The sequence below is a fragment of the Crocodylus siamensis genome, chromosome 1 (assembly GCF_052110815.1).
Source record: "Crocodylus siamensis isolate JL-2025a chromosome 1, ASM5211081v1, whole genome shotgun sequence".
NCBI classification, from domain to species: domain Eukaryota; kingdom Metazoa; phylum Chordata; order Crocodylia; family Crocodylidae; genus Crocodylus; species Crocodylus siamensis.
Window position 1 is genome coordinate 152,171,463 of NC_143395.1, and position 24,323 is coordinate 152,195,785.

Here is a 24,323-nt window from a genome sequence, read left to right on the forward strand (position 1 = left end):
TGGTACTGCATCCAGTTCTGGGCTCTACAATTTAGGAAGGATGTGGAGAAGCTTGAAAGAATCCAGAGGGGAGCCACGCACACGATCAGAGGGCAGGAGAACAGGCTTATGAAGAGAGGCTGCGAGCTATGGGACTTTTCAGCCTGGAGAAGCGCACACTCAGGGGTGATGTGGTGGCAGCCTATAAGTACATAAGGGGTGTGCATCAGGACCTGGGGGAATGCCTGTTCACCAGAGCACCCCAGGGGGTAACAAGGTCCAACAGTCACAAACTCCTGCAGGACTATTTTAGGCTGGACCTGAGGAAAAAGTTCTTTACTGTCCAAGGTCCCAATGCCTGAAACAAACTCCCCCAAGATGTGGTGCAAGCACCAACTCTGGACACTTTCAAGAAACATTTGGACATGTATCTTGCTGGGATCCTTTGACCCTGGCTGACTTCCTGCCCCTTGAGCAGGGGGCTACACTGGCTGATCTTACAAGGTCCCTTCCAGCCCTAATGCCTATGAAATCTATGAAGTTTGAGAATTAAGCTTTTCTTTGCACTCTTAATTACATCCTGTGGTGTTGGTATGTACTGATATTGTTTTAATTATATAATTGCATCCTATTTTTCTTTACACAGGATCCCTGCCTCATTTAGTGTACAGAATGGAAGGTTCTTGCTTAATGAGAAACTATTCAATATATTTTTCCCCTCATTGTTCAGTGTGTAGCCCTGTGCTTTATTTGTTGCACAGTATTCAATTTCAGGTCTGCAGACACAATTATTAATTTCCTTACAAACTCTTTTATGGCCCTAATCACTTCAGTACCCGAGTGATTCACACACATTAATGACTTTGCCTTCTTTCCTAATCAACAAAATAAAAGCAAATACCATTAGGATGTTGTGAAAATAAAGACGTATTAAGATTAGAAGCATCTGTAATTTTGAGTTCACTTTAAAACAACTGTGGACCTGATTCAAAGTATTTAGTATTAGACCTGTGCAAAGCAGCAAGTATTCACTTTGGATTCGGATGCATTTGATTTGGAGGACAGTGATTTGTTTTGGCCAAATCAGATCTGAAAGATTCAGTGCCACTTTGGAGATTTTGCCTTAGACTAAACAAGCAGCTGACACAGCTGCGTCCACTTGGTCAGTCCTTCGGGGTTTAGATGGAAGAGAAGGGGCACTGGGGGGAGGGATTGGGGCTGGGACAAGCTGTGCAGCCGGGGCGGAGGGGGGCACGTTACTTGGCGAGGGGGCAGGGGATCATGGGATGTGGGTGCAGCAGCACTGGGAGTGGGGGCTGTGCTCTCCTGCCGCTTGTCCAGCCGGGGTGAGGGGCGGGGTGGCATGTGGGTATGGCTCGCTCTGGGCAGAAGTGGGCAAGCGGCAGCAGGGCAGAGCCTGCATCCCAGGCCCCCCCATTCTGGCTGGGCAAGCAGCAGCAGCACCCGCCCACCCACACTGGCTAGGAAGCAGTGGAAGGGCAGAGTCCCCACTCCCAGCGCTGATGTGGGCACAGCAGCACTGGGAGAGGGGCAATGCCCTGCTGCCCCTTGACTCCTTTTGCCTAGAGCCTAAAGCCGCTCCTGCATTGCATCTCCCCGCGCCAGCTGGGCAAGCAGCAGCAGGGCAGGGCCCCTGCTTCCAGCACTGCCACGCCCACATCAGTGCTGGGAGCAAGGATTCTGCCCTGCCGCTGCTTGCCAGTCAGTGTGCGGCAACAGGCACTGCCACTGCTTGCCAGCCAGCATGGGGGAGTTGGGGGGTGGGCTGGCGCTGCTGCCACTTGCCAGCTGAAGTGGGGGGTCATGGGATGTGGGTGCATTAGTGCTGGGAACGAGGGCTCTCCCCTACCACCACTTGTCCAGCTGGGGCAGGGGGCACGGGATGCAGGTGCAGCTGCGTTGAGAGCAGGGCCTATGCCCTGCTGCTGCTTGCTCCGTTCCACTCGGAGCGAGCTGTGCCTGCATCCCATCCCCTCCCCCTCCCCTGCCCTGGCTGGGCAAGCGGCAGCAGGGCGGAGCCCCTGCTCCAAGTGGGCCCACATCCCCCACCCCCTTCCTGTGCCTCCTGCCCTAGTTGGGCAACTTGCCCCACCCCCAATCCTTCCCTCTCCCACATCCCTTCCCTCCCCCAACCCCAACAGATCAACCAGCTGCAGGCAGCTGTCAACTGCCTGTTTATTCTATGGCCAAATTGCCAAATCTTTTCCAAATCTTTTCCGAATCAATTCGGAGCTTTTAATTGGTCTCCCAATTCGATTCACATTTGGAGATTCAGTGCCCAAATCAGGCCAAATCTCCTATGAATTGAATCAGCTACCAAAGCATCACACAGCCCTATTTTGTATATCCATTATACCTTAGCATGTGCAAAGTACAGTTCTTGTTGACTTCAGTTGTATCTCAGTACCCAGGACTTCTGCAAACCAGACTTAGGGTCTGAAACCAGCCCAGAAAACAAGGAACACACAATTAATAACCACTTGTGAAATGTTTGATTTAAGTAACTTTTAGTATTCTGTATGAAGTGTGTGGCAGAGTCGAGAATAGAACCCAGTTCTCCATAGCAGTATTCAGCTTCCTTAGCCATAAGACCTTCCTTTCTTTTTATGCAGTCCCTGGCTTGATTCACTGTACACCTACCAACTGCACTCTCAGCTTTGTTTTTGCAAATATTGTTGCCTGAAATCATCTGGGATCTGGCTGTGTGCCACCCTTGGCCTGAGTTGAGCCTAGGCCCAACCACACCAGATATTTCTAAGAGGTACCTGGTTTCAGTTTCTGAAACAAATAAGGCCAGAGTGCTACAAACAGCAGACTTTTTCACTACACAGCCCTGATTCAACTGCAGAACAGATTCACACAATGCACTGAATGAGGCAGGGCCTCTGTGGAAGAAAATTTACATAATTGTGTAATCAGACTGTACAACTACATATGCATATGCACAATGGGACTTAATTACAGTTGCCTTTGATTCTGGAATTTCTCAAGTGCTTGATGTTTTAATCTGAATGTTCTTTTCACTGTGGGGAGGGGTTGGAGGACAACTTCCTAGGTTTTTAAAAAAGCAAACTGGGGAGGTGGAAGGGGGCATCAGAAATGTCATCTCGTGACATCATGATGACATCCCATTTGTTCTCAGGTTTGAAACTTTTAGTTCTCCATATGGATTTCTGGTAATGGGAACAACTGATAGCAACTGATAGTCCCTTTCAGCCCTGTTTTTCTATGATTTTATGATAGTTTTGGATCAGTTGTGTCAAATTCATCTGGTTCTGTGTGCCAGCTGAGCAGTGCAGGATTGGTCCTTGGTCTGATCAGGCCCATCTGCCTAAGCTAGTTCAGGGACATGAGCTAAGAGAGTGCTACAGGTGGTGGAGCCCAGGGCCAGCCCCAGGAAAGAGAGAGCAGCACTCATCCTGGGCTCTACATGCAGGGCTTGTCTGAAGCAGCATGTAGAGGCCAGATTATAGGGCTTCATGGGCTGGATCCAGCCCACAGGCCATATGTTTGACAGCCCTGGTCTTGGATAAAGCAGGGCCCAACTTTCTGAGGTGCAAGCTGCCTTCATCTTCTATTGGTGTACCTTTTGATAATCAGGCATTAAATATTTAATGGATCCTGACCACTTTCACTTTGTGAAGAAGCTGACATACATATACATATATGTATATATGTATGTATGTATGTGTGTGTGTGTGTGTATATATATATATATATATATGGAGATATTTATTCCAGAGCTGTAGCCAGGCATTTTGGTGCTTGGTACATGTGCAGAGGGCCACTCTGTGCTACTGCTCTTGCTATGGTGCTGGTTTTAGCTGTCACTTGTTTCACTGATTGATTTGTCATTAACAGAAGTGGAGAGAGTTTGGAAGTGTGTGTGCGTGTGCACACGCGTGCTTGCACATGTAGAGAGAGAGTTTGGAAGAGTGTGTGGTAGGAATCCTCTGATGGCTCCAGTAGATGACTGAGTGTGTTTTTTCCTCTTCTCCCTCCAAATCAAAGTAATAAAAGCTGCCTTGCAATTTGTTCTTGAATCAGAGTGAAAAGAAGCAGATACAAAAAGAATATTTTTATTGTCGGATGTTTTGGGATGGTCTTCTGCCGCCTGTAACCACAAGAAAGAACTGCTGTTATCAAAGCTTAGTTAACTTCAGTTCTGTGGCTTAGAGGCCTGCAGTCTGCTTGGCTAGTTAAATGAAGGGGATATAGCTGTTTTCTTTTCTTTGAGGGCCCTTCAAGAGAGAGTGGATATTAGTAACATGAAACATTCAGCTTCAGTGTATGTGGCAATTCAGAAATGTAACTGAAATACCTGGAAGAAAAAAATATTTCATTTTTCTAAATTTTTACCTAGGATCAGGCAACAGGAAGGTCTCTGTTTCACTACCCCTTTTATCCCCATTTTAAATATTTCTTGAATGGTGTCTTTTTAGATACAGTAAGTAAATTCCTTTTTAAATGTGAAAAGCATGTTGTTTTTTCCAAACAGGCATTTATTAGTGCAAGCACATTAAGGATTGTATGCAGTACATTTGAGATGAGGTTAATTTTATCTAATTGCTGACAAATCATTTGTTTTAATGCACCTTTTATAAACATAACACTAGCTAAATTGCAGTTGATAAACTGCTAATACATAAGGTTACATTAGTTAGGCTTAACTGATGTAGAAATAGAAAGAAGTGCAAGATGTTTTCATTAGAATTTCTTTCTGGATAGCATGTACCAGTCTGAACAGAGTTGCAGATGAAAAAGATCATGAGGAGACATATGTGTTTTTATTCAAGTTTCTTTCACATATAAACAGAGACATACCATTTTAAAAAGTTATTAAAATAAAGGGATTGATCTGGCTATTTATTTGTGTGCCCCTTTGCTGAGGATGATCTCAGTCTCTCAAAGAATGCAGCTGTTATGCTTTAGAAAGCCCCCTAGCACAAGTGTTTGACGTAATTTATTCATCATAGTTTTTTATTGTAATGCCTGACATGGAAAAAAATACAGTACAAAGTAATACATGGTATCTGGCATAAGAGTAGTCAGATTAGTTCTATAAATTACCAGCTAGTTTCTTCTCTTTATCCAAAAATATAGATATAGTCCTTGTTACAGTGTTTCTTTGGTCAGGACTTCTGTTAAAAGAGGTAATAGGAAAAATTTCAGAGGCACTGAACTTGAAAAAGTTTTTCAATCCCTACATATAATCAAAGCAGGAGAAATATGACAGATTCTGGGCATAATTAACACTAGTCATTGTAGAGGTAAATAAACTAGCTGAATCCAAGAGCAGAACCTAAGCCTGGCCTGGAGAAGCCTGTACTAGTATTCCAGCCATATCATCACATCTTAAAGTGAATCGTGCCAGAAACCAGTCCAAGTGCTTAAAAATACAGTCTGAGGTCTTTAGAAGTAAGGCCAATCCAATCCTCAACTTGTCCAAGAGGATCTAGGACAGGGGTGGGCAAAATATGGCCTGTGGGCCAGATTCAAGCCACCAAGGGATTCTATCCAGCCCATGGTGAGTCTGTCAGCCCTCTCTGGCCAAGGCATATGGGGCAGCCCAGGCCGTGGCATGTGTACCCGGTCCTGCTGCCCCATGGTGGAGTGGGGGTGACATGGCAGCCACACTCCACTTCCTGGCACTCCCCTCGGCAGTGCATCCAGATGCCGGTGCTGGACTCAGCCCCAGTGCCTGGGTTCCCCAGCCCATCTGCCCCAGCATCCACTATTAGAGGTGCTAGATTGAGCAGGCAGGCGGGGACTCCACTGGGACTGGCCCAGGACCCCTGCAGACAGGGCATGCTTGGCTGGGCAGATGGGAGGGGTCATGAATGGGCAAGGCCTGGGTTCAGATTGTGGGGTGGTGACAGTCCAGGGCCAGAGCCGAGCCGTGATCCACTCCCCACATGCCCCTTCCTGTGAAATATGCCCATCACAGGGATGTGTGCAGAGTGGATTGCAGCTGTGTCCTGGACCTAGGCCCTGGCCCTGTGCTGTCACTGCCTTGTGATCCTGGCCCTATCCACCCATCCTGCTCCCAGTCCCTGCTTGCCAGCAGCCCCACCCCATCCATCCAACTCAGTGCACCTTGCCCATGGGTGTCCTATGTGGCCTGTCCACCTGCTCTATCCAGTGCTCCTGGTGGCAGGTTCACTGGTGGGTGCACCCAGGCCAGATAGAATCTATTGCCCCCCCTCCCCACATGCCGTGCCAATCCTGCTCCTCCACAGTCGGTCAGCATGCCCCTCCCCACCTGCCACACTGGGCTGAATCAATGCACACCACCACTGCTCCCTACCTGCAACAGCTCACCGAAATTCCTAAAGTGCCCCTCCAACCAAAATAATTGCCCACCCCGATCTAAGAGGTGGGGTTTGCAAAGTAAGCAAATAAGGGGGAAAGTCCTCAAAGCTATGAAACAGATGGAGGAGGCCTGAGTGTTATTCTTGGAGAAAAGAATGAGTGGGTAGCATATTGACTTCTTTTGGCACCGAAACTTTTTAGGCTTCTTTCAAAGGAGATACTCGTGCCTCTGCTAACCTGGAGGTCCAAAACATCCTACATGTATTACTTTTCATCTTGGCATCTCTACGCAGTATAAGAAACAGTTATTTGACTTTCCATGACTCATTCATATTTTGCATTAGTCATCTCTGTAATAGATTTCCCTGAAGTGTGATGTCATACATTCCCCTTTGATAATTAGATAAATATGCTTTTTTTCCCATTTTGATGTTGAAATAAATCATTGCTTAACAGATTTGTTGTGTATTAAATACTTTAGTTGTTCACTTCCTGTAGAATTTCATTGCTTAATAGGGTTAAATATTCCACTGACGCCCTGAAGAAAGGAATAGCTAAGGCTTGCCTTTCTGTCATTTAATAAGCAAACAACTACACTCTTATTTAAAAATGTTTAAGTAGTGCTTACATGTTTAATAAAAGTTAATACTTTCGTATCTGTCAATCCAATGAACAACCATCTATCTTGTCTCATGAAGTTAATCAGCATCATTTGATTCATAAAGTAGTCTAATTTAGACATTTTTGTTACTACTGTATTCGAGCCATATGGGATCAGCCAGAAGAATATCTTTCTTTTTACAAAACATTGTGCGGTAATATGCATCCTTGTTCAAATGTATTTCTGTTGTGTTTTAGAGAAGCAAAACCAGTTAACTAAGTATTTTGACCATCATTGGTTCCTTAGGAGTCTGTTTATATCTTCCTGACAGTCTTCAGTCTTGATTGTAGGTCTTCTTGGGATGACAAAGGGTTGATAAGTGTATATTTACATAATCTGGACTGTAAATATAACATGTTACCTTTTAAACAAATGATTTTTGTAAAAGTTCAAAACTGAAAGTTGTTTAATTCACAATCCACTGAAATACCAAATCAAGCACTGTAAAATCCTAGACCACCTGATTTACTATATAGCAAAGAAAATATGTGGTATTTTATAAACACTGCATACTGCGCCATATTCTATGCAATGCGTATCTTGAAATATGCTTTCCTGAGGTAATGTTTCAGTAATGTTCATTCACTGTTGTTTTATTATGGGACCAAATTGAGACCATTACCATAACACTAATTTCAATGTGCACACTCCAAATTAACTTAGGAAAAATGTGCTATTTTTAATAAAGTTTTCAGACTTTACTGTTGAGAGAGAAATTTTGGGGAGTGTGTTGACCATAACCATTTTCAGGATCAGATAAGTAGGCTCAGCTGTGTCCCAGAGGAAACTGCACTTGTGACCACACCACTTCCTAAGAGCCATGCATAAAAGTTTTGAGCAGAAAGGCAGCAACATCTCTTGGGGCTTAAGAGTTAATCCTACTAAGACTCAACCTTGTGTCTAGCTCCTGACTTGGTTCCTTGCTCTAGGGTTTCTGCTCTTTTCTTCAGTTCCCTGACTCTATTGTCAATCTTTGGTTCTTGATTTTCTGTTAGCTATTTGGACTTCATGTGTGGCCCAAATCCCTGTTGGTCATTCTTCTGGACTATTTATGCCACAGTAGTGACAGGGAGGAAGACTGTAGAAATAGTAATGAAAGCTGTTTTTGCGTTAGGATGCGTGAGAATTTGATAGGGGGCTAGAGTGGCATGGGCACTAAGGTGTACATGGTTGACAGCCTGGAGATTACAAGTTCGTAGCTGAAGTGCTCATGGTGCAGTGTCACATTCCAATGAGCTCTGCAAACTCTGCTAAATACCTCGTCACAAGGACACAAAAAAGGAAAGAATTGGATAGATTTATTTTAGAAACATATTTTAACATGCCCCCCCCCAAAACATTTTTGTACAGAAATTGGAAATTAATTGTAATAATTATTTTTCAAAGTACAAGTGCATTGCAACTGATATATTAAAGTGAACTTTTTGATTTCTTGAGCTTCCATGAAAGTGTTTTTAAATATTACAAGTTCTACAGGAAGTCTGTAGAAGGTTATAAGTGACAAGTTATGACAACTGAATTTTGATATAACGAGCTGTGGAAGGTGGCTGGGAGCAGGGAAGAGGTTTGTTTATTTGTACGTATTTTGTGATATAAGCAATACAGAACCATAGAGTTATACAAATAGCTGATGTGACTTTTACAGAGGTTTCCCATTGCTTTCCCTGGTATTGAATCTTGTGTTTTGATAGTAACCTCTTTGGAGTTGTCACGGTATTTTCATATGTTTGCACGGTACATGCCATAATGGAGCTTAGTCCTGACTGGGATATCTGGGCATGCTTGTATTACAGATGAGGATAGTGTGAAGGACTATGGGAGTTTCCATTATAAAGTCAATTTTTTAGTATTTACTCCTAACAATCTTTGCCCTACTACCCCTCCCCCCCAAAAAAAAAAAATCACATAAAACATTTCATGTGAAATGGGAATGGAGAAAAGGTTTTGTGGGTTTTCTGATTTTTTTGAAGTCATAAGTTGGATTTTTTAAAGTTATAAGTTGGTGACTATCTACAACAGTGATGCTCAACCAGGGTGCCTTGAGATCCTTTCAAGGGTGCCACTGGGTGCCACGCAATGTTAGCACTGTTAGGTGTGCAAACTCAATTCACAAGATAAACCTGGAAATTTCAAACTGGAATCCATAGTGTCAAAAACATTTGACCTGTTGTATTGTCTTATGTACCATAAAATGTAATATATAATCCATTAATTTGGAAGCTGGGATAAAGCTTTAGTATATACATGATGGAGAAAAGATAAAATTCTTCCACACCTTTCCCAGAAAGGATAAATAAACTGGAAAAGTCTTTTGCCCCTCACTCTCAATCCACAACCCACCCTTCCCCCCTTGCCCTGCCGGTGCCCCTCACTCTCGACCCACAGCCCCTCACATGCCCAGCCCTGCCACAACCCCAGCTGCCAGGCTGTGGGACCCAGTGACTGCATCCTGCTTGCTCCACAGATGCCAGCCGCCCATAGCTCCATCCACTCTCCGGCTGGGCCCGACAGCCACACATTCCCATCCCGGCTCCAGGCACCACTTCATCTGGGCAGCGTCTCCAGCTGCCAGCCCTTCTCCACTGTCTTCCTCACCATGGCCACCTCAGTCTGCCCCCCACATGTTGCCTATGCCTTCTTCCCATCCCATACACTTCCCTGCGGGCAGCTGGGGGACCTGCTTTCCACTGTTGCTTGGATGTATTGCTGGCCATGTCCATGTGTGCACATGCACATTGCAACCTCTGCATCCCCCTCCCCCTAGCCTGCAAGGGGAAATCCACGGTTTCCTGCATTTTTTTCCTTTAAAGGAGAAAATCTGCATTTTCCCATGACAAACGGAAAACCCAGATCCCTACTTATTAAGAAGAAATGAGAAGCCTGCTATGAGAGCAGTTCCAAATAATGGCATGTTGCCTGCCAAGGAGCAGGGGTAATGAGATGGAGATCTGAGATTAGCAAGGATCTCAATTGTATCAGAGAAGAGTCCCCTGACTAATCTCTGTGTACTGGCACATGGCACTACTGAATTCCCATTGGAGTGGATAGAGGATGACTGCTGTGCTAGGAAAGATGCTGAACGAAATGGAAGCTTAGGTGATTTTTGATGGAATTCTTCCTTAGAGAAGGAGGCTTTAGATGGGACAAGATAAAGGTGATCAACAGTTGGCTCAAGGATTTGTGCTTTAGAACATTTGAGCCCAGAAATGAGATTCTTCTCAGTGAGTTACTTTCACTGGAGTATTGGCTATCTGGGATCTTGTGTGACTGATAAAAGACCTTTAAACTGGAAAACAGAGAGAAGATTGACTTGTCTAGCCTTCTGGTTTTAAATACCAGGTTTTAAATATCAGGAAGAAGAAAGGGAAACAAGGATACAGCAGAGGATATGAGGAATATCTGAAAGTAGGAAGATTGAAGGAGAAAAAATAAAGAGCTAATACTAAGGAGAGCAGTAGTCCAGGAATGAAAGAGTGAAAGGACTCATTTTAGGCAGGAAATGAAATTTGGTCAATGAAAAACAACTTAATTGCTTGTATATTCGTGGAAAGAGCAGGGGAAACTAAATGGTGAAACTAGAATGACTGATGCAGACTATACAAGTCATCAGCAATCTAATGGGTATTACAAAGCAAAGAGAAACATGAGGGAACAGAAATTGTGCCTACACCTGAGTTATTGAAAGTATGCATTCTTCAGGAAAGACAGGAATAAAAGAAAATGTGGGAAAGTGTATGTTATATGTGATGATCTTATAACTTATAAATAAAAAAGAAGGAATAGCATGGATAATCCAAGATCCAGTTGGATCAATGTCTTTGGCGAGGATAGTAAAAAGAGGTTCTTTTGGGACTAACAGGGTCAGATCTGGACGTGGAGACCTCTGTAGATGTTTAGAGAAATAAATGCTACTGGAAGTTGTCTTGTTATGAGAGACCTTAACTTTCCATATATAGACTGAAGAACAAATTATTCTAATTGTAGTAGGGCCCAGATCTTCCTAGATGTGACAGCTGACAACTTTCTTTACTAAATACTCACTGAATCAAGAAGTAATGCTATTTGAGGCTTGGTTTTGCCAGGTAACAAGGGCATTGTAGAAGAGCTGATCACAGCAAATAATTTTGCATTGACTTTGAATTGATGCAGTTTTAAATGCAAGGGGACACACAAATACAATTGGACAATGTTTAAGACTGTAGAAATGGAATGAAGTTTAATAGTAAAAAGTGACAAAATTGTCTTTATGCAAATAGACTAAAAGCTAGGATATTTTTTGTACACACTAGGATTTATCATTTGGAACAGCAGGCAGAGGAGAGCGATTTTGTTTACTAGTTGGTCATATGCTGGCTGAAATCCACCATTGTGATGTAATGGTGAAAAAGATAAACGCAGTCCCAGGCCATAGGAAGCTCCCTGGACTGCTCGTGTATTTTCCATTAGATAATCATTGGATTTAGCACAAACAAGACAAAAAAAATATAAAAGTATAAAATGGAGGGGAGGTGGGGGAAGAAGGGGAGTATGCTGGGGATAGAGTAATCCTAAGAACAAAGACTGAAACCCAGGTTTCTCCCCTCCTACTACATACCCTAACTACTAGGTTACAGAGTTGGCCTCCCTCTTGCTTGCTTTCCTTTTGGCCCCTGCCTTGTGCCTTCTTTGGTTGCACAGTGGCCCAGCTTGACAAGAGGGGTGGCAGGCGCTCTCACACATGCTCTTGATTCCATGCTGATTCAGACACTCTCGTGGGAGATGGAAAACATGGGTTTGCATCCCCTCAGGCTGAGGGAGGTGGCTCACTTGAGTCAGTGTCCTCAGCATGAAGCTACTATATAAAGGTAAGCACCACCATCGCCTCTTCCTATTCCTCCAGTGCTATTTTTGATTGAAAGTGGCTTTAGCTGATGCAGTTTGTGCTGTTTGTGTGTTAGCTGTGTTCTGGGCATGCCTACTAGATCGGGTCCCCTCGTAGACTGGAGGCTGAGATTTGGTGCCATTTTGCCTTTTATCTAGATCATAACTAGGACCGGACACAGGCATGGGTGAACTGGGAGGCCTCCCAGGGCCTGGACAGAGGCTGAGCTTAGCACCTGTGGAATTTTGTGGCCTGAAATTAATCTAGGTAGCAAATAGGTTTAATTAATGCAGAAGCAGAGTTTTCTGAATTGATTGGGTGGGTAAATTCCACCAAAACCCATTTTAGGTGCCTAAGGTGCCTTTTCGGATATTGCTGCAATGCAGGTGGTCCTAGGGGCCTTAAGCATCTCAGGAAAATTACTCTTAATTGTCAGAGGCAGAAGAGGATCTTGGAGTCATCATTGACTCCAAGATGAACATAGGCCGAAGTGTGGGGACACGCTCAGGAAGGCCATCCGCACCTTGTCATGCATCCACAGATGCATCACGAGCAGGTCCAGGGAGGTGATCCTCTCCCTCTGTGCAGCACTGGTCAGGCTGCAGCTGGAGTACTGCGTCCAGTTCTGGGCGCCGGACTTCAAGAGGGATGTGGACAACATGGAAAGGGTCCAGAGGAGGGCCACTTACGTGATCAGGGGGCAGCAGGGCAGGCCCTATGAGGAGAGGCTATGGGAACTGAACCTGTTCAGCCTCCAGAAGAGAAGGGTGAAGGGGGGTCTAGTGGCCTGTTATAAACTAGTCAGAGGGGACCAGCAGCCATTGAGGGAGTCCCTGTTCCCCCGAGCCTGCCAGGAGTGACCAGAAATAACGGTCACAAGCTGGTAGAGGGTAGATTTAGGTTAGCTATCAGGAGGTGCTACTTCATGATCAGGGCGGCTAGGATCTGAAACCAGATCCAGACCACCAGGATCTGGGGGAACGTCTGTTCACCAGAGCGCCCCAAGGGATGACGAGGTCGAACGGTCACAAACTCCTGCAAGACCGTTTCAGGCTGGACATAAGGAAGAATTTCGTTACTGTCCGAGCCCCCAAGGTCTGGAACAGTCTGCCAGCGGAGGTGGTTCAAGCACCTACACTGAACACCTTCAAGAGCAAATTGGATGCTTATCTTGCTGGGAACCTATGACCCCAGCTGACTTCCTGCCCTTTGGGCAGGGGGCTGGACTCGATGATCTCCCGAGGTCCCTTCCAGCCCTAATGTCTATGAAATCTATGAAATCTACTTCCAAGAGGGTCTTTAAGAGGAGGTTAGATGAACACCTTGCTGGGGTCGTTTGACCCCAGTACTCTTTCCTGCTATAGCAGGGGGTCAGACTAGATGATCTGCTCAGGTCCCTTCCAACCCTAGAAACTATGAAACTATAGCTTTTATGATGATTGCAATGCACGAGTTGTCTTCTGGCTCAGCAAACCTGGCTCCAGTCTGGGTATTAGTTTTGGTCTGTGATTGTCAAGGAAGTGAGAGTTATACCTCTGCCATTTTGAGGTCAAGACTTATATTTGTTTTCTTCAGGAGAATGACTGGATTGCACTGGTGTGTGATGCTATATTTTACTTTATGGAGAGGGAACAAGGGTTCCAGATAACTGCTGCTGCTCTCTTTCTATCCTTTATCTGGCAAAAAAGGTCTTTGCCTTGTATTCAAGCTTCATTCTATCCAGATATTAATAGTGAATATCAGGTGATACTGTTAGAAAACTGAGGCCTGGAATAATTTGTAATTGCAGGGAGATAATAATTATGAGAAAAATCACCCCATTTTTGTTTCCTTTTTTTACAGTTTTCATTTTTAAAGTGCATTTATTTTTTTTTAATAAATTGTTTCCTTTTTAAAATAAATAAAGACTGTGGCATCTTATTTTCACATAAGAAATGAAGAAAGTGAAAGTGACTGAAAATATTATAGGAGAATGTTTTGCTAAAATGTTTTATTGAAATCCAAACTTTCTAAAGGACCATATTAATTTCATTTTGGAAAAAATTAAAGCCATGTTTTTCAATAAGATTGAAATGGAACAGGTTGACTTTTCATTTCAGAATTTCTTTTATATTATACTGGATTTTATATTCTAAAGAAGCCAAAATCATAATAAAATGCTTTGATCGAAAATTATTTTCTTTACATTTCATTACACAGGATTTGTTTTTTATTGAGATTTTGGGGGGCGCCCCAAATCTTAAAATCATGGAACATTCTGTGAAGCAAACTCTAGATTTGTCTTGTAAAAAGCCTGTGTAAAAAACTGGACAGTTGCTGTTAAATTCTCGCTAAACAAAGGTGTGTAGAAAAATTGTTTCACTTCAAAAAGATCTCAATTTACTTTCCCCACTTATTTGTGGAAATAGATCTATATTCCATATTCGTGGACCAGAACTGAGGGAGGAAGGACAAGGAGCACAAGGGATCTCTTTAACTTCAGTCTCTGTGCCAAACTGTGTATGAACAGAAGCAAGCATGCCCCTTCTGAGGATCTTCTTGCAGTGTCTTGAGTACCACATGCACTCCATAAGGGAAGAGTAATTGGCTTTAAGGGCATACCCACATGGCACAATGAAGTGCTGTGCAAGAAATAAAAAAAACACAAGCTAGCTCAGGTACCAGAAGCCATAGACTGCATTAGTGCAGCATTGTGTCTAATGTGCTACAAGCTGGGTTTCTCCTTATGGCATTTTATTGCACTGTGTAGACCTAAATACTATACATCCACTCACACTTCAGATACGTGGAGTTTTTCTTCTGAGCACTTATTCTGGCTGTAATTCATTCCCACTTTTTATCTTTCCATTATCCGCACTGAATTTTGATGTATTTATTTTGGATAGTGTGCAAAACTAAATTATGGAGACTGGTAATGTGACTTTTCCCTTTGGGAGAAAGGAAGACCGTTAATCTCTCCAATTAATTCACATTTTCCATGAAGAAAATCCTGAATGGAATTGTCTTCCCAGATAGATAAGTTTTTTTTTCTGTATTAGTGCTCTAGTTATGAAAATGTGTTTTGAAATACTGTTGGTCCTGTGTTTTATTTTTTTGAAAATAGTATTTAGGACAAGTCAGTGTTATCTCTCTGTCCCCCCTCCCTTCCCCTCAAGAAAAACTAGGTAAACCATTGAAACATATCAGCCAAAATCATCTTAACTTCAGGCAGAGATTCTTACAAGGCACTTGTGTTTTATACCCTGTACATCTACACAATGATAGGTTTTATTATTTGGGGTCTCTTGAAATTATTTTATTGTTTTGGTAGACTTAGGAGTTTGCTACATCTTCCTGAATTATGCATTGAAAATTTTGGATGATCTTGGAAGCTTGATTTTACATAAAATCTAATTGATGATAAACATTTGATTGTGAAATTGACTTGTTTAGAAGAAGATTCCCATCCCCTTAATAAAAATGACCATTTTTATAACCATATCACATCCTTAATGTACCAAGTATCTTGTATTTTATATCAAGGCTATCCATGCTCCTATGCACTTTATTTTAATTGTATAAATCTTAGTAAATGTGCTTTGTTTATGCAGGCACTTGCTGACCAGTTTGAAGACAAGAATACGTTGGTGTCTGAGCGGATGAAGATTTTTTACTGTTGTCAGGTGCCTCCACATTGGGCAATACAGGTACCAAATAGTCAAATGATATTTTTACATACTCTTTTCTTATTATTTTTAATAGTGCATACTCCTGAAAACTGTCACATAAACCTGCTGTCTACTTTATTACCATGCATATATTGGAAGACTTTTTGAAAATACAGGGCTGACATTACAAGAATGCACACTAAGACTATGTGCATTCTTAAAAAGGAATCAAATATTAGAACATACACAGCTCTTTTGTTTATTTCTGTTATACACAGTTATAACTACTTGTTGAGTAAGCTTTCTACATTCTTTTCTCCTTTTTTTCTTGAATGAAAAAAGAAATAGGAATTCTTCAATTAAATAAGGACAAAAATAGTCAGGGTGTTGCATACTTACAAATATTTATATGAAAAGGGAATGCTGCCACTACCTTAGGAGCCTATTCCTGCCTTTTCCCTTATTCATGGAAGGAACCACTGCTTAGATCTCTCCTGGAGCGACCAGGCATTTTAGGATGTACATCATGGCAAGAGTATCCAGAGTCAGCAAGTGAAGTACTCCACAGGATTGCTAAATCTGAACATTTCAGTTTTGTTGTTATGCAACATTTTTTTATAGCACGAACATTTTTCCAGCTACATTTTATTATTTTATGTATAAAGTCCTGCTCTATGAAAGATTGCAAACTACTATTATGCAATAATATTATATTTCAGTGATATTGTATTTAAATACAAGTATCAAAACTAAGATTCAAGACTATGGTCAAACATTTTCCCTAAAGCATGCATTTTATTTATTTTTTAAATGTTGTTTCCTTTTTAATTTTCCTTTGTTGATGCTGTGGATACTATCTAAAAACTATTCATAATTTCCCACAGTATTTTTCAAATTATTCCTTGCAATCTTTTGACAAACATTTACAATAAACACTAGCAAATGTGTTTTTCATTTCCAGTTGTCAGAGTGGCATTTTTCTATCTAAGCCAATTTTCCAAGCCAATGTTATAAATACCAAAATAGGGATTTGGAATACAAGGTGGTTGCATCTTGACTAAGAAGAGGCATTACCTTTAAGCATTACCAAAGTTGAAAAAACAAATTAAAAGTAATTAATCCCATATACAAAAAAGTAAACATTTTTTCTAAGCTATTATTATTAACTTAGCATATGCTTGCTTTGTTAAAAGTGTTAATGGCACACATGTAAATAGAATAACTATTGCCGGTCATTATTATTTATTACCACATCTGTTTGTGTATGGCTACATTTCAAGCCATCTTACAAAGAGTACTGAATTCAGACTCCACGTGATTTTTGAGGTATGTTTATGTGCACCTCAGTGGAGGATTGGCATATTATTTAGTATGGTTCCACTTATTTTCACAAGTAAAATTGTATACTTCTTGCCTGCGGTAAGTAAATTCTGTATTTTCTTTAAAGCTGAAAAATTTTGGCTATGTTAACCTTCAAAAACCCTTTTTAAAGTCTTGAAAATGTAGCTTAAATATAGCTTAATATAGAATGGCTTTTTTTTTTTTTTTTATAAATGATGTGTTACATTGAAATAGCTCAACTGTTATAGTTCTCTTAACTTTTCAGATCATTATGACTACTCAAAATTAACTATTTTACTCTTTCTATAGGCAGTTTCCTGTGTTTCCACGTTAATGTAACCATCTCCATAGTTAAGTTTTCAAGTTGTATGGACAGGTTTACCTGGAGAAGTTTATCTGAAATATTATGAAGCAATTTTCAGTAAGAGGGTGGTTTATCAGTGATAAGCAAACATCAATAAATTTAAGATTTTAATTAGATAAGTACCCAACAGTTGCAAGTTGTATTCAAAGCTAAAAGTCTCAGAAGAACAATTTCTTCTACTTCTTCTGTATTCTTCATGTTCAGGCCAGACATGTCTCTTACATTTTTCCTGGAAATTAAATTGAATCTGAATCTAACATTTTTATCTTTATCTATCTTGACTTTTCTAGCGTCAGCTTGCAAGCTTACTCTTTCAGCTAGGGTGCACAAGTTCAGCTCTACAGATCTTCGAAAAACTGGAAATGTGGGAAGATGTAGTAATATGCTATGAAAGAGCAGGGCAGCATGGGAAGGTAAGAACCACCTCCATTTTTAGCTGTTGTTTTTGCTATTTACATTACAGTAGCACCTTGAGGTCCCATTGCACTGCTCACCAGAGAAACCCAAGGCACCCATAAGCACTCTCAAGATATGATGATAATTTGAGAAGTAGATGCAATGGTAGAGTAGGGGAGCAGAAGAACAACAAATATATATATAGTTTTAATATATTAAACTTTTTATATTTTGTAATTATGGTATATGTTTCTAGATTTTGCACCTGCACTTACAAAATTGGTCAATGTTTAAAATAGGTATAGATGTTATGGCAAATGTGGGCCTTGAGATAACATTTTGAAGTAAGAGATAGCAATAACATGAAAAGTCAGTTAGGAGATAGCTTTCCATGGATAAGGAAAAGTGGAAAAAAAAAACTTATGGCACTCGCAAACAAGTACCAGTTAAATCTGACATCACCGGAGGAACAGAAAGGACTTGATTTGGAGGAAACAATACGAGTAAATAAGGATTGCCTTTGGGGTTGACGGCTAAAAACTTGAACCTGATTATTTGAAATAAAGGAAGTCTACTGACTGATTCAAAAGCAAAATGGTGATATGCTCTTCTGGGATATAGACCAAAAAATTAAATTAACAGCTGTGTTAACAGAATTGTTAACAGCGACTGCTACCACTGGGGTGCACCCAAAGACATTTAACTGTTGTCATCTAACCCATCTGTAGATGACACAGCAGTTTAAAAGTGCTGGTAGTCTGTACAAACCTCTCCCACTATTGCTTGCACTTCTGGAGCTGTAGTAGTGTGAGAGAAGTTGGGAGAGAACACACCTTTAAGTGTGTTCTCTTTATGGCAGTGTGGTCCATGTGGGGAGACTCACAGCTTAAGTTTTCATTGTAAACCCTGTTTGCAGTATGACACAACTTTCTGAAACTTTTGCTTTTCAAGTGACTACGTGTAGACAGACCTTCTATGAAGGTATAAACACAGAGACCATGCTTACTCTGAATTAAGGTTGCAAGGGCAGTTTATAGACTTCTTACATAGAACTATAACTTCAATTAATATAAATAATGTGGAATTCCTTACTCAGGCTTACATCCTTTTTCCAGTTACAGTAGACCAATATCACATCCTGGTATTTATAGACTGACAGATCTGTCTTTGATTGCAAAATTTTATGTTTCATTATGCATGCTGTGGGGATAATATACTAATATAAGAACGCTTTCAGCACAGTAGAGAAATAGAGGTTGATAATTTCCATTTCCTGGAAACACATTCTGTCCTAGCTAAATACACGAACTGCCCTTAGGGAGTTATGAAAATGGTATTCAGATAGTATAGGACAGGATATGTGTTGCAGGAAACTTGTTAAAAAATGCTTTCAGAACTGATTGTGCAGTACTTCGAAGATAAAATGCTGTGTAAGTGCTAAATAACAATAATGCTGAAAATAAAGTAAGATCCTGATCTAAATAGAAAAAATTAAAAACATTTGTGGGTAAGCCAAGGGATGAGAATAGTTGTGCTCTTTATCAGGAGAACAATTTATCTAAATGTCTTTTAAAAAAAGAAAAGTACAGTAACTTCTTTTGTGGAAATACGTTAGAATCTGCTAAGGCAGTATATTGTTGAATGAGTGGAGCAACCTCATTAAGAAGCTTTCTGTACTTGTGCCTAAAAAGCAAGCTTTCTTAGGCAAGCATTTGTGTCTGTCCCCTGAAGACAGTTTTTGAAGAGTAATTGAAAATCTGAAGAACTTGACCAAAATAGCTAGACATTTCAAAATGTCAAGGAGTAGTCTATGTAAAATATAATTAAGCATTTTTGAATTCTTGACTGTAAAGTTACAAGCATCAACTTTGCAGCCATAGAAGTGGAAATGTATAGTTTATTACTGCTACATTCAGTATATTTGGGACAGTTTGTACTTCCCTAAATGATAACTGAGGGAATGCAAATAGTAGGACAAAATTTACTAAGAGCAACATGTCAATGCCCTTTACAGAATTTTTTTTTTGCGGTTTATTTTACCATTTATTAAATGTACTTGTAAATGTACTTGTGGCTCTGTACTTGTTTATTTCATAATATGAACATAATTAGTGGAAACTGGTATCATAAAATGAGTCATCTAGAGAGTATCACAGAGCCAAGCAATAAGCAAAGCACAGCACTATTCAAAAAAGAGGAATTTAAAATCTGACCATGTGGTATGCTGATAGTTACTGTGACCTTGTCATTCCAGTTTTTTCACTTGCTGCATTCCAGTGGGCCTACTTGAATAACAAGCACCGTTCTCCTGAGACCAGCATTGAAAAGGCCAAGTGCAGAGATCTGATCCGAGACCGTTGATATTACTGGAAGCTAAAGAGGGGCATTTTTATGACTGGAGATGTAACTTTTGGGTGGGCTTAGCCAGAGGTGATAAGACAGCCCCCTGGCCTTCAGACTTTCAGTCTGGCATCCTTTTTTTAGAAATATCCCCTGGCTGCCAGTAATGGCCCCTCAGCTCCAGTAGTATCCTCAAGTCCTTCTCCCCTTTCTTCCTTTTAGGCAGCAAACCACATGGCAGCTGACTAATAATCCTACATATGTTAGCTTTTTTCCTTTGCCTTGCTGCCTCTCTGCCTGTTGGTGCATGTTGAAGGGGCAGGCAGGGTAGGAAGGATGAGGTAAATGAAGGGCTCTAATAGAGTTCTATTCCTATCTTAGTTCTTCCTGCATTAGCTGCAGCCATTGAACCTGCTATAGTTCAGCAGGCACAGGCAAGGTTCTTGGCCTGGTTTTTAAGACACCTTCAGGGACAAGACACCCTTCCCTCTGCCCTCTTGGAGGGACTTGGTCCTTTAATTAACTCAGGGTTAGCATCTGTGGCCTATCTCCTCAACCAGCCTCCCTATTCTCTGATTCAGTTGTGGCTTTGCAGCTGGAGCTGTCAGTTTGAAAAGCCAGAAGAGACTTGTAAGAGCAGCACTGACTTGAAGGAATGGAAATGCTTCTTGAGTAAGCTGGCAGGTATTGAGGACACAGTTGTTGGGGGACACTCTTAAATGGATGACCCACCCCCTCCTCACCAACTTCTTTCCATGCTATAGGAAGAAATACTAGGGTCAGAAGATCCTGTAGGAGTGTGAAAGAGGAAGAAGAAGTAGAGAGATGAGGATATAGATGGTTCCTAGTTCATACCAGAGGCTTTTTTACCTGCCAGAACCCTACAGCACTGCAACTTGAACACCTGTCATTGGGATCATGGACGGTTCTTTGGCTCCTTCAGACCCTGGAGCTCTGTCCTGGTACCATGTGTAGCTCCAGCTCTACCCCTTTCTCTGTTATCTCCATGTAGTAGAAAAACCAGACATGCAGCCTACCTTAACAGCAGCACAGGTAGCAAACTACCCATTAACAATCTTCCTCTTCAACACAGGAGAAGCCTGGGAATGGAAAAAAAATGCACAAAAAATCTGAAAAATGTTGCTTTGTTCAGGGAACTATAAATATAGAAAGAAATCTGAGTCTCTTTCAATTTAGATTGAATATCAGGAAAAACTTCTTAAAGGCAACATCAAATAGTATATTAATTGGTAAATAAGCACTTTCTCACGTAAGTATTTTCTCACACAAAACATGCACCCTTCTCTGCAAAGTTGCCTTCCCCCTTCCTCAAAAGTGGGGTTCCTGTATTAAGCAAGCTGTTTCCTCCCCTGAGGAAGAAGCAAGCCTGGAGGCAGGGGCACCTAGGGGCACCCAAGGTGGGGCCCAGCCTGGCCCACACAGCTCCAAAGGGATGGGCCACAGCTGCCCTGCCCATGAGGGGATGCCGCCTGGCCAGGCCAAGGCACTGGGCTTGGGGGTTTCCCAGCTTGGCCTTCCTGTGTGCTGGCCACAGGACAAGCAGGGCAGAGCCACCCCTGGTGTAAGAGCCTGACTGCATGAGCCCCCTGGAACAGCTGGTGTGCGTGGCACTCGGAGTTGAGCCGGTCAGGGGCCTCCAACAGAGCAGCCCTCTGCAGCACCTGCCCAGGCTGCAGCCTCACCCACCTGCGGCTCCCCTCCAGGGGTCGGGCCGGGCCGGAGGGTGCAGCCCAGAAATAGGGGGAGGATCAGCAGAATGCAGACAACATCCCTGCCTCTGTTCTCTTGTCTCTGCCCCCGGTGCCTGCCACAGTGCTGGGACCTATGGTTTCTGGAGCAGCAACTTAAAAATCATTAAAAAAAAAAAAAATGTCCTCGCATACCTCCTGGTGTGCTGAGGAAAATCTCCATGTGCCAGTAATTGGGATGCATGCTGGGGGTTGCCTATCCTTAGTCTGAGGCATAACTTTTATGACATAGAGTAAGTCTTCCTGAGAACACAGAGTGTCCAGGAAGTATGGCATCCCAGGAGACAGTCTGAGTGAGGCACCAGGCCCTGAGAACTTCCTAATGTAGCAGGAAGTTCCTACCGCTCACTGTCGTATCTAGACTGTCTCCTGCAATACTATACTTCCTGGACACTGTGTTCTCAGGAAGACTTGCTCTATGTCACAAATTGGCCAGAAGTCTGGAAAAATCTGAACTACCCCCTCTCCCCCCCAATATTCTGGCTTCCAAAACCCAAGATGAATGTCTTATTTGGGGGCATGTTGTATGCCAGAAAGTACAGTGCTTTTGAAGATGCTTTCAGAATCATAACTATTGCCAGTAGAGCTCTCAACAGCCATGTGAGAGAGGTTGGTATTCCATTTAGAGTTGAGAAAATTGAGAGAGAACAGAAATGGCTTGCCCAAGGTTATGCATCAAATCCAGAAGCAAAGCAGGACTGAGAATTTTGGAATCTGATCCCCATGCTTAACCAACTCTATGACACTGCCTGTAAGAAATAGGTGACAGTATAATTTAGGAGACGCTTAAAACTATTTAGAACAAAATGGAAAATTATACTGCAGTGAACAATCCTGTGGCAACAGAGAGTTATGTTGTTGGATAGCAAGGCCTGTGAGAACTGTGTTACTTACCTCTTGTATCTGAAACTGTAGTGTGGTAACTGAAAGTGATGGGAACTCATAAATGAATGGGCGCAAAGTGACAACAAAAGGGTGGCAACAGATGTGAAGACATAGTACAGGACATTTTCAGGGATGATACTAAATTTGGTATGCTGGAGTCTAGGTAATAAGGATTAAAAAAAGGAAGATCCCATTTATTCACTTCTAAATACTGGAATATTCTTTCTGGATTGCTGTTTTGTGGAGCACTGCTTATTTGGGATTTTATTTTCATTGCAATATTCCTGTACAGCAGCATAAGCACATGCTATAACATCTTTCTCTGTGTTTTAACAGTGTCCTGTGAACTGATTTCATGTTTTTACTTGAATTCAGCCTAGATACTCCTGTGCAACATATTTAAGTGTAATTACATCTATTTAAGTCAGTAGTATTTACAACACTAATTTTTTTCTTTATTTAACTTTGTTGTTTAAAGGCTTTTGCAAATTAAATGTAACCCATGCCAGCATGCTAGGCTGGGTGATGTGCTGGATTTCAGATCCTCATGGTGCCAGAAGCCCTGGGAACCCCCCTCAGACAGATCTGCTGACTGAGGTGTCCTGTGGAGAGGTGTGTTCCTCACCCTCATCACCCAGGAATTTATTGCAAACCTAATGAATACATTGGTTTCTTTATTATGTGCAACTATATAAGCAAATAAATGAATAAGTAAAAGAAGAAAAATATATATAACAACAATAGTTAATAATAGAACCAACAGTCTGAATAAAATTGACAACTGTAACATTAGGTGGATAATTCTACCTTGCTGGGTGGCCACACTTGCATCAAACAACCTCAAAAATTACATTCACTTGGTTATGACCCTTTAAAACAGTTTCAGCCTCATAACTCAGGTTGATTTCCTTCTGGTCACAATCCCCTTCCCATAACAATTAATGGCAACACAGCCTTAACTGTGATCCACCACTAAATAGCAGAGGTGAGGCTTCGTCGTTTCATAGTTAGTAGGGTTGGAAGGGACCTGAGCAGATCATCAAGTCCAACCCCCTGCCATGGCAGGAAATCAAATGACCCCAGCAAGGTGATTGTCTAGCCTTGTCTTAAAGACCCCCAGGGTAGGAGCCAGCACCACTTACTTTGCTTGGAAGTTGGTTCCAGATCCTAGCCACCCTGACAGTGAAGTAGCACCTCCTGATGTCTAGTCTGAATGTACCCTCTGCCAGCTTGTGACCGTTATTTCTGGTCACTCCTGGCAGTGCTCGGGGGAACAGGGACTCCCCCAATGCCTGCTGGTCCCCCCTGACTAGTTTGTAACAGGCCACTAGATCCCTCTCAGCCTTCTCTTGTGGAGACTGAACAGGTTCAGTTCCCGTAGCTTCTCTTCATAGGGTCTGCCCTGCTGCCCCCTGATCATGTGAGTGGCCCTCCTCTGGACCCTCTCCATGTTGTCCACATCACTCCTGAAGTGCGGCACCCAGAATTGAACTCAGTACTCCAGCTGTGGCCTGACCAGTGCCGCACAGAGGAGGAGGATCACCTCCTTGGACCTGCTCGAGATGCATCTGTGGATGCATGACAAGGTGCAGTTGGCCTTCCTGACTGCATCCCCACACTGCCAGCCCATGTTCATCTTGGCATCAGTGATGACTCCAAGATCCTTTTCTGCCTCTGCACTGACGAGAAGGGAGTTCCCTAACCTGTAGGTATGCTGCTGGTTCTTCCTCCCCAGGTGCATCACTTT

The 24,323-nt window shown here is 42.2% G+C and overlaps 1 protein-coding gene across 2 annotated transcripts in view; it reads left to right on the forward strand.

Moving 5' to 3' along the window:
* Positions 1-24,323, forward strand: part of TTC27 (tetratricopeptide repeat domain 27) — a 221,063-nt gene that overhangs the window by 141,072 nt on the left and 55,668 nt on the right. For both annotated transcript variants that reach the window (XM_090045604.1, XM_090045594.1), the window contains exons 11-12: positions 15,425-15,520; positions 17,477-17,599. In XM_090045604.1, coding sequence (XP_089901730.1) covers positions 15,425-15,520; positions 17,477-17,599 — 219 coding nt within the window. The remainder of the gene's footprint in view (positions 1-15,424; positions 15,521-17,476; positions 17,600-24,323) is intronic.